Source organism: Colossoma macropomum, unplaced genomic scaffold (assembly GCF_904425465.1).
Source record: "Colossoma macropomum unplaced genomic scaffold, Colossoma_macropomum, whole genome shotgun sequence".
Lineage (NCBI taxonomy): Eukaryota > Metazoa > Chordata > Actinopteri > Characiformes > Serrasalmidae > Colossoma > Colossoma macropomum.
Genome location: NW_023494796.1, coordinates 18,523,017 through 18,537,984, shown reverse-complemented (window position 1 = coordinate 18,537,984; position 14,968 = coordinate 18,523,017). Strand labels below are relative to the sequence as shown.

The following is a 14,968-nucleotide window of genomic DNA, read 5'->3' as shown; positions in this document are numbered from 1 at the left end:
ACATGCAACAACAAGTGTAGCCCACAAAAGCCAGACTTGAGGTGACATTAGCAACTTGTCGGCCCTCTAGCTTAAATGTACGGTTACAGTTTCACAAAACCATGTAAGCAAGGCTAACTCAACAACGCAGTTTGCACAAAGCTAACCTAGCAGCTATAAGCTTCCATTACTTGTTAGCTACATTAGCCTTGTAGCTCCAGTGCGAAACTTAAGAAGCAAAGACACTTCAAACATGTCTTGGTTGATCAACTACATTTCAAGAAAGTAGGGAAATTGATTTTTGGCTTTGGGGAAGAGTAGGGGGTTGTGAATGGTTTAGGGAGCTGTTCACCTTTATCATAGTTGCTTGACTAGGCCCATTCTTTGTGTTCCAGTAAGTTCGTTAATGGCAAGAATGAGTGATTGAGTCCAAGAGATAAGATTGCTGATGATGCCATCATCTTCCACTATGGAGTTCATAGTTCATCTGAATGGCACGTTGTATGCATGTGATATTTAAATATCCATTTTACCTTTGGGCCTCATTCATGCCTCAAGAAGAATATGAGTTTGACTTGTAAAAATATACATCAGGTGTTTGCCAATTTCAGTTTGAGCAATGTGCAGCAGTTTTCCTTTTCTGCCAATCTGTAGGCTGCTCTCAGCTCTCAGCTTGAGCAAGCCTGAGGAATGTGTATGGCAGGTATGGGCTGTGGAGTGTGTGTGTGTGCTTGCACTCCATCTTATTTAGATATCTTTTTCTTGTTTCCTTCTTCCTGATTCCCTCACTCTGTCAAGGGTTTCTATTCCTTTTCTACATTGTATGTGGTTTCATTGTCGCTGAGTGCTTGTGATTTGTCTTGCGAAGTCTTTTGAGTTGAATATAAGTAGTATGGCAGGTTGACAGCATGTCATGGAAAACTGAATGTGTCTTGCTATATTGAAATACAATGGTTTGATGTAATATGTAAACATTTCATATGTCAACATGTATCAATCACTCCCCGGTCTGCACAGTCTATATTAGCCTGTTGTGAATTCATTGCTTTTGTGATGTCACAACTCATTTACATACATGCGCCTATTCAATCGACCTGAATAAGGCGCCGTACAGGGCAGCCAATCAGAACAAAGGTCATTTACATATATCACTCTTAAAGGTGAAGTCACAAACACAGCTTGTTTAATTCAAAGGGATAAAGGAAGGTTGGAAAATGGTCATGACTGTTTATGGTACACAACACAAATGTCAAAAGTGGACCTCAGTGAAAAAAAATCCAAGAAAAATGTAGAATATGGGATCTTTATGTGTTAATTAGTGCACACATTGTACAGTTAGTTACATAAAAAGCAGTTTGTTAGTGTTAGTGTAACATAAAAACATATGTATGTACATGTATAATTGAATCAGTTAGTTGTTAGAGATGGAAAACAGAGAGAGCTCTACTCCAGGGCTCCTTACTGTAAAACTGCAACATACAAGGTTAAATATATGTTAATGTATGTTACAAGTATCAAATAAAAGATATAAAATGTCTTTTATAAACTTCAATCTAGAACGTCAAATCATTGTTAATGTGCGTGGGACTGGCATTAGCCCAGTGCTACCATACTATTAGAAATTCCATAGGGAAGCTAGCACAAATTAGCATTGTCATACAAGGTTTTTTTGATCAAATTTTGATTTTTATGGACTGAATTGAAGTCATAGTCATGGTTTACCACTGGTATAATTGTAATTCCTGTTATAGAAAGTCCAGCTAGTGTTTACAATGATTTGTATATTGAAGGCTTGCTAAAAAAAAATATTTCAGTATCCAGGCCCAGTGGACATTTTATCCATTACACTAAAACTGAAACTAAGTAGAATGACCACAGAAATGAGAAGCCATTTTTCTTACAGAAATGAAACTTGGCACTGTAGGAAATCAAAAGTGGTGTGGATAAGAAATACAAACTGTTCTCTCTTACTCTCTTTGCTGTTGAATAAGGCATTTTGTTACATATATCTATATTAATTGTGATTGTTGATACAATCAGGCCAGACTCTTATTACTATGTAGCCAGTTAGTGCACACAGTGTATGACTGAAATTGAAACTTGTGAGCTCCAAAAATGACTGGAGTCTTGCAAACTTCTATTAACTTGGGTAAAAGATACAGTGAAGTGAACCTGCGGAGACCATAACGGGCCATGCAATTTTGTTTGTAAGGTATTTTATAGCTACTGATATTTTGTGATTGTAGCTGTTTAGTGTACAGGGTACATGTTCTTCAAGATGATTCCCTTTGGTTGCCTCAGAAGCTCAAAGCAGTGCTCTTGCCCAAACCTGGACAGATATTTACTGATTCTACTCTAAACAAAAAGTGAAAGTGTAGATATTTATCAATTCTTAACTTGGCCCTTCAGGGTACTGCCTGTTGGTTCTTGTGTCTTCAGTTGAATTTACAAGAGGCTCTCAAATCTGAAGCTTTGTCTCTTTGTATGTGCCAGTAGAACAGTTTTGCATAAATGAATACTAGTACTAATAATAAGATTTCAAGTGTTAAATTTCCTTTTCAAACCACAGTTTTCTTTACTGTAAACAGTTGTACTATTTATCTCTAACAACATAAATCACATAAAATTATACATACTGCATATTACTTTCATCGTTTGTTCATCTAGTTATATGTGCTAAATGAGCCAACAAAGAAAGACAATTACTGATGAACCAGGAGGTGGTAAAAAGTAAAGTGGATATATAATGAGATGTTTATTAGGCCTTCTTTAGTAGTTTCGTTGTTGTTGTTCTGTCTACTATAAAATATTTAGGTTCTCCGGAAGCTGACAAAGCAAGAACAGTTGATGTCAGTCCACCAAAAAGCCTGTTTGAGAATGAAACTATGGCATTCTCAGGCATACAAACAGGCTTTTGAAGGTCATAGCTTCAAACACTACAAATACCATAATGCCTTGCTAAAGCTGAATCCAATAAAAGAACCTCCAACAGATTCAAAGGGAGACTAAAAAGGGAGACCTACCAGTATTGCATGTTTTGCTTTTAGGAGAAGAACAAAATCAGCAGGCTAGAGGCATTAGAAACAGCAGTAAGTGGAGCACTTTGAAACTAGGACTCTGGTTCTTGCAGTTTTTTGCCCTGATCATATGGGTTTTTCTCCAGGTTACATACATGCTCCAGGATGTGGGAATACAAAGAGGCCTAAGAGGTTAATCATGTCTCTGTATGCCTCAAGGGTATGTCTTCAGTACCTTTAGCTTTTTGTTTTATGTTTAGATTTTAAATAGTTAAGTTATGTGAAGGGACTGATATACCTTTAATAGTTTAAACTATAACTGCATATACTCAAAACGTACCTTGAGGGTGCATTTACATTGTTTGCAGCTTGGGGGATGAAAACGGACCCTGAGAAGGAAATTTATAAAAGAAATCTAGCCCTGGAACCACAGGCCACAGAGATACTCCTCAGCCAAAAGCCCAGAGCTCACCAACCCAAAGTTCTCCAACAAATCCAAATGTTTGATTGGTGTGTCATGCCTGAACATGATAACTGGGAGTCTCTAGAACAGAGGTCTCTATATTCAGGCCTTGAATCTTGTTTCTAGTCCTGAGTTTTCGAGAATGTTCTCCCCACTCACACTGTTCTAGAATGTTCACCCTATTCACACTGTACGACAATATTTTCCAAGTTCCGCTGTTCGGGTGGTCTCCCCCATTCACCCTGTTCTAGAACATTCTAGAATGTTCTCACCAACTTATTCTGTTTTAGCTTTTTCAGCATATTCGCACCGTTCTAGAATATTCTTACCCACTTATTCTGTTTTAGCATGTTCTGCCCACTCCCTCTTTTCTAGAATGTTTACATTCACTCTTTTAGAGAATGTTCTCCCCACTCCCTCTGTTCTAGAATGTTTGACAGTATTTTCCCAGTTTCATTGTTCTAGTGTTCTCCTCATTCACTCTGTTCTGTAATGTTCTCCTCTTTTCACACTGTTCTAGAATCCTCTAGCCCACTCATTCTGTTCTACAGTCTTCTAACCATTGATTCTGTTCTATCAAGTTCTCCATGATCACACTGTTCTAGAATGTTCTAACACACTCATTCTGTTCTATAGTCTTCTCTCTATTCACTGTTTAACAATATTTTCCCAGTTCCATTGTTCTAGAGTCTCCCCATTCACTGTTCTCTTCTATTAAAACTGTTCTAGAATCTTCTAGCCCACTCATTCCATTCTACAGCCTTCACACCCATTCATTCTGTTCTAGCATGTTCTTCCTTGTTCACTCTGGAATGCTGTCCCCACTCACTTTGTTCTAGCGTGTTCTCCACTTTCACACTTTTCTAGAACGTTCTCCATATTCACGCTGTTCTACAGTGTTCTACCATTTCCACAGTTCTTCAATATTTTCCCCCTTTATCCGGTTCTAGAATGCTCTCTCCCATTCACAGTGGCTTTACAGAGGAATCAGGAGGCTGTAAACAACTTAAAAACAATTTGCTAGAATGCTGACATAGATTTCAAGGATAGGAAGTGCTCTTGCAATGAAGTGACCCCTTAAACCTTCTCTGATATTAGTGCTAGAACTCTGGAGGCTCTATTAGTGTTCCTGAATTATAACTGGTCAAGATTAGTCTTCTCATACCACATAATATGATGACCTTCATAAAAGACAGTGTCCTTCAGGATTCTAGGCCTTTGTAGTTGAGCAAGAGAGATAACCGGGATTGAATGTTAATGTTCATTTATATGAGGCGTCACAGGGTTAAAGGTTTTGTACTATGCAGTTTAATCATTACATCTCTGTTCCAGAGATAGTTCTGAATAGAGAACGACAAGGTTTAACCCCTTAACCTTTGTATACCTGCCTCAGACTTCCATTCTTCACCCACCATTGATGTTGCATTGATTTTCTTGTAGTTACTGAATAATACGTTTTAGGAATTGGCCATACAAAGAGGCTGAAGAGGTTAAGCATGTCTCTGTATGCCTCAGCACCTTTAGCTTTACATTTTCTGTTTAGATTTTAAATAGCTATGCAAAGGTACAAAGATACCTTTAATATTTTTAATTATAACTGCATATTCTTAAAACATACCATGAGGGTACATTTGTGTTGTTTGTAGCTTGGGGGATGAAAACGGACCCTGAGAAGGAAATTTGCAAAAGAAATCTAGCCCTGGAACCACAGGCCACAGAGATACTCCACAGCCAAAAGCACAGAGCTCACCAACCCAACGTTCTCCTACAAATCTAAATGTTTGGTTGGTGTGTCATGCCTGTACATGATAGCTGGGAGTCTCTAGAATGGAGGTCTTCATATTTGGGCCTTGAATCTAGTTTCTAGTCACGTTTGTTCTAAAATGTTCTCCCTATTCACACTATCCAACAATATTTTCCCGTTTCCACTTTTCGAGTGCTCTCCCCAATCACCATGTTCTAGAACATTCTTCTTCTCACCCACTTATTCTGTTTTAGCATGTTTATGTTGTTTGTAGCTTGGGGGATGAAAACGGACCTGTGCATTAGCCTTTATTTCCAACAGTGAAGGGTACAGTAGAGTATCAAAGTAACTTTTTGCCTTTCACTTATCAGTCATGTACTCCTGGCTCGTTCTTGATTATGAGGACAGTCATGTGACTTTGTAAGAAATCAGAGTAGGAAATGACCTACATGGTGCACATAAAAAAGAGTTATTTGTAGCCTAAGTGTCAGTGTGTGCATGCATACAAATGATCATTTACATACATAAACAAATAAATAAGCTACTTCATTAGCTGTAAGGACTGACCTGACCTTTGACCTTCAAGCCTCAGGCAGCTCATTGTGGTCTCTGGACCACAGCAGAGAGTTAATCAAAACTCACCAGTGACGCCCCAATCCAATACACACACACTGTCTCTCTTTACCGCCCTTTAATCCTGAAAGCCCGCCACATCCTTCTCCCCCCGTTCCCAACATGCCGTGTGCACTGAGGTGTGTGTACGTTTGTGTTACTCGTGAGTCCTTTCTTCGCCCTCTTAGTTACTCCATACAGTGTGTTGTTTGTTCTGGACGAGTAGGCACTGCATTATACTCACAAATACAGTGTCTCTCTCTCTCTCTCTCTCTGTCTGTCTATCTTATACGTCTTTTACTTTCTCTCTCTCTCTCTGTCTCTCTCTCTCTCTCTCTCTCTCACTATGTCTCTCTCTGTCCTATACATTACTTGTCTGTGCCTCTCTCTCTCTGTACTTCCCTGTGCTTCTCTTTCTGGCTCTCTGCACTTGTGTGTTTTGTATGTGACTCTATATTTAATGAAGTAATCTTTAGAATTCCTTGTAAGCGAAAGAGAACTAAAACTTCTCAACACTCACATCCTTCTGTGTTTGAGCTCTTATCAACACTGTTATCGCACTAGAGTAAACACACACACATACACACCAAGCAGAGATATGTGAGTGAAAAACGCATTTGACACAGCATGTCAGCGAATGAATGGAAAACGACCTACACCCACACTGCTCTCCCTCTCTCTCTCTCTCTCTCTCTCTCTCTCACACACATACACACCTGTGAAATGTCAGTGCTTTATTTCTCTGTTTCTAAGCCATCCTGACCTGGCTCTGTAGAGTAGCCGTTTCTGTGTGTGTGTGTGTACGCTGTTCCACTTAAGTGCAGTCCGTTTTCCTAATGGACAAACACAGCAGGACAGTCAGTACTACAGCCCAGTCCTCCCTGCCATTAGTGTATGTGTGTGCTTGTGTTTAGCAGCAGATAAGACAAAACATGGCATATTACACATTATTAGTCTCTGTAAACTCCAAGTGGTTCTTAAAGATACAGCACTGCAGGCCTGCTTAGTGCAGCAAAACTTAACAAGAAAAGATGTGGTGAGGTAGCATTTTGTTTTTATTCAGCCAAAATTGGAACTTCCCATTGAGATTAGAAAGGATTTTGTTGATTTGATTTTGTTGATTGTACTAGAATAGATTTACATCCTTCAGTGTTCCAAAAGCACATTAGCTTTCTCATACTGTACATCTCTATTCATCCTCTGTCTGAAATGCTTTGTTAGAGCTAATTTGTCTTTAAGCCCTGCCTAAACTTGAAGATTAGCTGTCCAGCAAGTCATCTTCTGTAGCTTCTTCCGGACGTGAAATGAATGTATATGCAATTGAGCTTTCTAACCAATTACTGGACTAATTAAATAAGTCACTGTGGGTGTTTTGTTGAATCAAGGCATTTGCACTTGATAGAAACAGTAAAATTTGCTAAAAGATTTGCACTTGTTTGAGGAAAACTGCAACAAATTACCGTGGAAAGGCATTTCCCAAAAACATCATGTAAATCTGAATAGAGTAAACTCATAGGACTAATCAAATGCCCACATTTTTGCCAGTGAACTGACCAACAATTAAAATGTATCATTACCTGAACACACACAAACTGCCTGACATTTCCTGAGCCATTAGGTTTGTGATTAAGCTCTGTCTTCATGCTCTTATAATATGAAATACAGCCATGAAGTTATGAAGTTATATATATTTGTGTGTCTCAATTGCTATAGCAGTGTAATAGCAAAGCTAGCATTTTACCCATGTCACATGTCTACATATGTGCTGATTGTCATTTTCCTCTAAGTGAAGTCAAAGATCAGGTGCTTCTGGCAATCAGTGTCTCAGATAAGAGTGAACCATAAACTCGTTAACTCATCACATTCTTCAGTCCGTATTATTCTTTAACTGTTCTAACGTTAACAACGTTGCAGTAAATGTAATGACTGCCCGACATCATCAGTCCCCAAAACTCACAAGATTCCTCATCTGATAGTCCGGTAAAGCTCACAGCACACAACCATACACTAATGCTACTGTTCAAAAGTTTGGAATCACATGCAATATTGAAAATTTTAGTTAGATACAACAATAAACAGTATGGATTTAAATGTTGCAAATGATTTGCCAAAATGTTTATATGTTTTATCCAGTATTTCAAGAATTCTGTGAAGAAAAAGTAAATATACTATAAATGATATACTGTAATTATCTATTTACATAGTTTTTTACATCAAGTTGTCTGCCTTGAGATTTGATCTCCACATTTGACATAGGATAATTTCTGTATATTCATTTTATATAGACTGGTTCTCCAAGATGTAAAGCTTTCTCAGTCATTTTAGAATCTTCTGTGGCTCTGTTTACAGTTCTGAACATATTTAACATCTTTACATTTTTACTTACAAGTTTTCTACTAATTATTTCAAAGCTGAAGTTGGCACAATTTAATCATTTTATTCATCTGTCTGCAGCCAAATTTGTGTGATTCAATGTAAAAATCCAACTTAAATTTGTTACCTGAACAATTTTTTTATTAGGCTAAAATTTAAATTTACCAAATTGTAAATTAACAGAAGAACAGTCTCTGCTGTGTAAACATGTTATCTGATGTTAAAGAAACTTAAAATTTTAAGTCTGCTGTTACTTACTGTTTAAAGTTGCTAGTTAAGGTTACTATGAAACTTCAGGGGCCCATGACTGGCACAGCTGTCTAAATACTTGTCCTGACATCTGGCATGAGTTTAAACCCCACTGATGCCATAGCCATCTGTAACTAGGAGCCCAAGAAGAGGAATGGCCTGGTAGAACTGTGAAATGGCAGTTGTAGTTAGTGTAGGAATTCAATACAATCTACCCAAATCAAACTTCTTAGTCTGAATGGTAGTATGTCCCATATACCCATATATGTAAAATACCAAAGCAATTACCAAAAAGTCCCACAGTTATAAACAATGAAACACGAACACTCGTCAAAATGTTTTGTTGATTTTTTTTTCATTGAAATGAGAATAAGTTAACAAGTCATTTCCTGGGCGAAAAAAAAAAAATGAAATATGGTCATTTTCTGCAAATTTCTGCACCATTTCTATTTATTTGCTAAGTTTAACATGATGGAAAAAAACATAAAATATAAAATGTGCCATAACTTTTGCACAGGCCACATTGTCTGTTTTATTCCAATGTTAAATTTTTTAACATTGTGTGTGTGTGTGTGTGTGTGTGTCCGTCCATGTTCAAGTAGGCAGTGATTTGTGTGAGTTAATCATCCACCTGCTGCAGCCTCAGGTTTCCCTTGCACGCACACACACACACAAACACACAAACACACACACACACACACACATAAAGGTCAACCTTTACCAAGCTACACTGAGAGGCTGCATGTTGGCTGGAAAGTGATCAAACCCCACCATATCTCTCCCTTTCTCTCTCTCTCTCTCTCTCTCTCTCTCTCTCTCTCTCACTCTCTCTCTCTCTCTCTCTCTCTCTCTCTCTCTCCCCCCCCAAGCAGATTTTCACTTCCAGCTGTTCCCAGCATCTCTTAACGGAACAGGGACCTTAACAGTTTCACTTCCAGAAACAAACAGACATGTGCTCACGTGCTCAAACACATACACACACACACACTTAACAGTACTTTACAGTACATTAGGACAGTTCACAGCCTCCATATCCTCTACTTATATTTTCTGTTACACCCCCCAGCTTTTACTCTTGCACAACCTCTGGCAATCTTCCATTATTCCTTATTCCTTTTCCCTTCTGTTTCTCCTACCTCTTCATTTCTGCGGCATTGTGATACATTCTGCCTTTCCTTTCCCCTCCTGGCTTTTGAAAAAGTCTTTTTTCTGATTTACACACACTCTTGGTTTTGCACAATATCAGGAGATGGGGTCGTACTTATTTCCCATCTGTATTATACATGTCGTCGGTTGTAACTTTTTCAGAGAAGCAAGAATGTTTTTGTGATATTTGTTCTTTTCACCCATTTGTCTTAAAGTTTTCAAACAATGTAAAGTTGTATCGCCTTTAAATGACGTGAAAAAGTAAAAAACTGAAAACACTGAAGATATAGCTGTTGTAGGAAGAAAACCTCATATCTCCATTTTTGTCATTTTTCAGTTTTTGACATAATTTGAAAGCACCTGATACCCTTTACATTGTCTGTACATTTTATGATGAGTAGACTAAAAGAAATGACCAAAATTTACTTGGAAAAAAGTCTGGTTCCATTGAATTACATTAAAGGAAAGTAAGTTTTTTCCTTCTCCTGTAAAGTTACTATTTTGGAGATACAAGGTTCTCTTCTGATATATCAGACATAAGTATCTGATATGTAGTAAGAGGTTTTTTAAAGTTTAATCCTTCCGCTAGTTTTACCCTCGTTACATCTTTGTTTTTTTGAAGTGAGTATCATTTTGTTGGCCGTATGTTTTATGGACAGTTTCATCTGACTGAAGAAGGAGCGAGTACACGGCTGTATTTCACAACGCTATTGACAGTGGAACTTTTGAGCCGGACTTAGGACTTTAGGGTGTGGCCACATTTGAGTAATGTCCTCCAAGAGTGAAAATGGGATTAGGATTGGTCTGTCCACCAGGCGTCTTGGGGCTTGTGATTGGGCAGTCCGTTCCTTCCTGTTTCTGCTTGGCCTTGAGCCATATTCTGATTTTTGTGTGTGTGTCTGTCTGAGTGAGTGTGTGAATGAGGAAGTGTGTGTGTGAGAGGTTTGGTTCAGTTCTGCTGAGTTGTCTGTTATTCAGTCATCTCACTAGTCACATGCTTTTACAGTGAGCCTCTCGGAACAGACCATGAAACCAGCAGGTAGAAACTCTATGTGTGTGTGTTTGTGTGTGTGTGTGTGGTTGTAAACTTAAGGTAATTCTTACCTCAGAGATTACTGATTGTTGACCTTTACACTTTTGCTTCATAAACTTCATAAGCCTTTCCTAATCTGGGAGAATTGTGAGTGTTTGTTTTTGTACATTCACAGGACCAAAAAATAAGAAACAGGGCTAACTTACAAGGTGGGGACACACTTGTCCTCACTTCGTAAAGTGTTTTTTTTTACGGCTTCATTTCTTTTTGGTTTCTGGGGTTAAGGTTAAGTTGAGGTTTTGAGTTAGGCTTTAAAAATTCGTATTGCCTACAGGTAGTTACTTATATATAAATATATATAATACAGTACTGTGCAAAGACGGAGGCTGCCCTTCATTTATTTAATTTCCAGTTAAAGTGACCATTAAGTACAAGTTATTCATGTATAACATCCAATCAGAAATATCAAATATTTCTGATTGGATGTAAGACAGTCCACTTGCATGAGATAAGAGAAATATGTGAAAATGACTGGACTTTCCAAAACTGGAATTCAGGTTATTAAGAAACTGTGCAAGACCTGGTAAATCGTCAAAACGGTCACCAGAGATGAGAAAATCAAGCTTTTTCTTCAGATCTGTAAAATCCACAGGGGTTTCTGTGTATCCTTCTATGGTGAGAAGACAACTCAACAATGAACTGACCACCCCAGAGTCCAAACCTTAACATCACTGAATGTGTTTGGGATTACTTGGATCGTGAAAAACAGAAAATGCAACCAACTTCTAAGACTTTGGAGAGTGGAAGAATATTGCTGCTGATTTCTTTAAACAACTGAAGCAAGTATCCAAGAAAGAATGGAAGTTTCATTACAGGTGATGGGTGGACATGCAAAAGGGAGGCCTCTGACCTTTGCACAATACTGTAAATATGGGACAATTGTATGACCTGATGTCCTGACAAGGTACAAAAACCAATTTGAGTGTCTCAGCCTGGGTGAGTACATTCCACATTAAGCTGTGTGTGGGTTGTTGGATCATATATAACCATGGCACGATCACTAAGCAACCTAACCTCCTCACGCTCGATACGGATATCAAAGTCCACCTGACTGGCCCTGCTAAATCTTAGCTTTACTACATACAAAAGGTAACAGCCTTAAAATGAACACAAGACACATTATACTTGAGTTAATCTTGATTTACATGTGAACTCCTTTAGGTGATAGAAATTCAGAATAATGGGCAGAATCATGCCGAAGCAAACTCTCAGCTTTCATTCACAGGCTGCTGATAGAGTTCAACCTTAGCTTCAGAATGTACTTTTCTGCATCTTTATATCTTTTCTACACTTTTGCTGGTCCAGATCCTTGTGCCGCGCCAGGAGAAATCCGGCCTGGGGGATTTGGGCATTTTGGGGATTTTTTCCGTTCTGAAGAATGTAGATCCACAAGGCTAAGCTGGCTTTATTAGGCAGCTTTAGGTGGAGAACAGGATTTAAGTTTTGTTTGTGTGTGTGTAGGGGTCTGTCAAGAAAAGGAGTTTGTGGGGATACAAATCTAAATTATAGCCCTTATCATGAAGCTGTTGATTAGCAAGTGAGGAATCAGCAATTAGTGGAGAAATAGCAATTGTTTGAGATAGTCCTCCTTGAATTAGTGATTATGTTGCTGATATTACTTGTGCAAACATTTAAAGGCTTTGTTGGACCTAGTCCGAAATCTTCAGATGACCAAATTGCCCTCTTCTGGTGAAAAAGAAAAACTTCAGCTGTAGTAGTCTTTCATACATTGAAGTAGTCCAGGTTACTCAGAATATTTCTTATTTTTCTCTCAAGATTCTTCATTACTACACAACCTTAGTGTTATTTGGATTTAATATTATGTTGATCAGTTCAGTATTATGGTCAAGATTTGACAGTAAGAGAAACAACATGCAAGACAAGACAAACACTACGCAAATTGTACATAGTGACCTGTTGATGTATTACGTGGTAATAATGTTCCCACTTTACCTGGACAGTTCTCTGTAGATTATCCATAACATTAATTTTAGGGTTAATCAAGGAAAAGTCAACTAATTATCTCTAATTATCTCTAAAGTTAAGGTTAGGGTCATGGTAATTAGTTAAAAAGTTCCGGCAATTGGTTGAATGTAAGTTAAAGATAAGGTAAACATCTGCTCTGGACTATTCAAATAAAGTGTTACTACAATGACCGTAAACTACCCTCCGCTATCTACAGAGTTATTACAAATACAAAACTAATCAAATGCTCCTCTTCTCTCATCAGACTCCAGTTCTGATTGGAAGCTTGTGTCAGAATGACAGCGGAAGACTCCGCCTCTGCCGTCACCATGAGCAACTCCAGCCCCTCTTCAAATTCTAAGCCAGCACCCAATCACTCAGGCCACCATGGTTCCATCCCGGAGGGTGTGGCCGGAGCCCCAAACGAAGGCGCTTTGTTGGCCCTGATGGAGCGGACTGGCTACCGGATGGTGCAAGAAAATGGACAGCGGAAATACGGCCCACCTCCTAGCTGGCAAGGCCCCTCCCCTCCACGCGGATGCGAGATCTTCGTGGGCAAGATCCCTCGTGACGTCTATGAGGATGAGCTGGTGCCTGTTTTTGAGACAGTGGGGCGAATCTACGAGATGCGTCTGATGATGGACTTTGACGGGAAGAACCGTGGCTACGCCTTTGTCATGTACACACAGAAGCACGAAGCCAAGCGTGCTGTCCGAGAGCTGAACAATTATGAAGTGCGCCCGGGACGGTTGCTGGGCGTCTGCTCCAGTGTTGACAACTGCCGCCTGTTTATAGGTGGGATCCCCAAGACAAAGAAACGGGAGGAAATCCTGGAGGAGGTCTCTAAAGTGACGGAAGGTGTGCTCGATGTGATCGTGTATGCGAGTGCGGCAGATAAAATGAAGAACCGTGGCTTTGCTTTCGTAGAGTACGAATCTCATCGTGCAGCTGCGATGGCCAGGAGGAAACTCATGCCTGGACGCATTCAGGTTAGACATCCAGATGCAGGCAGATTACCAGTTACCCAGTTGCATAAACTAGTGGTTCCCAATGCTGGTCATGGAGTGCCCCTACCCTTCACATTTTAATGTTTTCTCTGGCTAGCTTATTATTTAGATAAGGTGTGTTAGAGCAGGAAAACAACACAATGTGCAGAGGCCAGGGCACTCCAGGACCAGGGATGAGAACAGTTGATTTATAGGGTCTACTGTGTCTTTAGCAAAAAGAGAAAGACCTTTTAGGTTTTTAGACAGGATCCATTGATACATAGGCTTGGTTTTCAAAATTGGTTCTTTAGCAAAAGATCTGTAGCTGAATGTTTTTATAACTCTGACCTTTGAGTGACCTTTTCTTGTATACAGCTCTGGGGACACCAGATTGCGGTTGACTGGGCCGAACCAGAAATTGACGTTGACGAGGACATCATGGAAACAGTGAAGATCCTGTATGTGCGTAATCTGATGATTGAGACTAGTGAGGAGATGCTCCGTCAGACCTTCAGCCAGTTCAACCCAGGCTGTGTAGAACGCGTAAAGAAAATCCGCGACTATGCCTTCGTTCACTTCACCAGCAGGGAGGACGCCGTGGTCGCCATGGACAACCTGAACGGAACGGAGATCGAGGGTTCGTGCATCGAGGTGACGCTGGCCAAGCCGGTGGATAAAGAGCAATACACTCGCTATCAGAAGGCATCCAAGGGAACCGCGGCCCTGGCCAGTGGCGACAGCACACAGCAGAATTACGTATATCAGTGCGATCCCTACACACTCGCTTACTATGGCTACCCTTACAATACTCTCATCGGACCCAATCGTGACTACTTCATTAAAGGTTAGATGCCTTTTGGAATTCCTTCTTTTCCTTCTCAGACTGGCATTACTATGGTGGGAAATTGATCCATCAGGATGACTAATATGCAGATTTTTTTTTTAAAAATCACATCATAACTGCAGTGCCATTTGATGACAATCACTCTGAATAATAGTAATACTGAGTTGGTCCATAATGACTCAAGTATCATAAGGGTTCGAATGTTTGTGCTGTTTCTGAGCTTCCTCTCTTCAACAGTATGACTCTATTAATGGTTAAGCACCCTTAATTTCCAGGAAATTCAACTGCTGTATGCAGAATGTTTAGATCTAGTTACCTAAATCTTTAGTTTTTTAAAGATCTTATTCAATAGTTTTGAGTTTCAGACCATATTAATAAATTCATGACTAGTGCTGCTTGTTAGCACTAGCCATAAATGCAGTCAGTAGAAACAAATTCATTTACATTCAATTAACGTCTTCTAAATATGTAACAGTTGATGTAACATGAATTAACAC

The 14,968-nt window shown here is 39.3% G+C and overlaps 1 protein-coding gene across 5 annotated transcripts in view; it reads left to right on the top strand.

Moving 5' to 3' along the window:
- The window catches only part of rbm47 (RNA binding motif protein 47), a 65,901-nt gene that overhangs the window by 39,237 nt on the left and 11,696 nt on the right, over positions 1-14,968 (top strand). For all 5 annotated transcript variants that reach the window (XM_036583048.1, XM_036583047.1, XM_036583050.1 and 2 more), the window contains 2 exons: positions 12,907-13,630; positions 14,003-14,471. In XM_036583048.1, coding sequence (XP_036438941.1) covers positions 12,938-13,630; positions 14,003-14,471 — 1,162 coding nt within the window. In that variant the 5' untranslated portion in view covers positions 12,907-12,937. The remainder of the gene's footprint in view (positions 1-12,906; positions 13,631-14,002; positions 14,472-14,968) is intronic.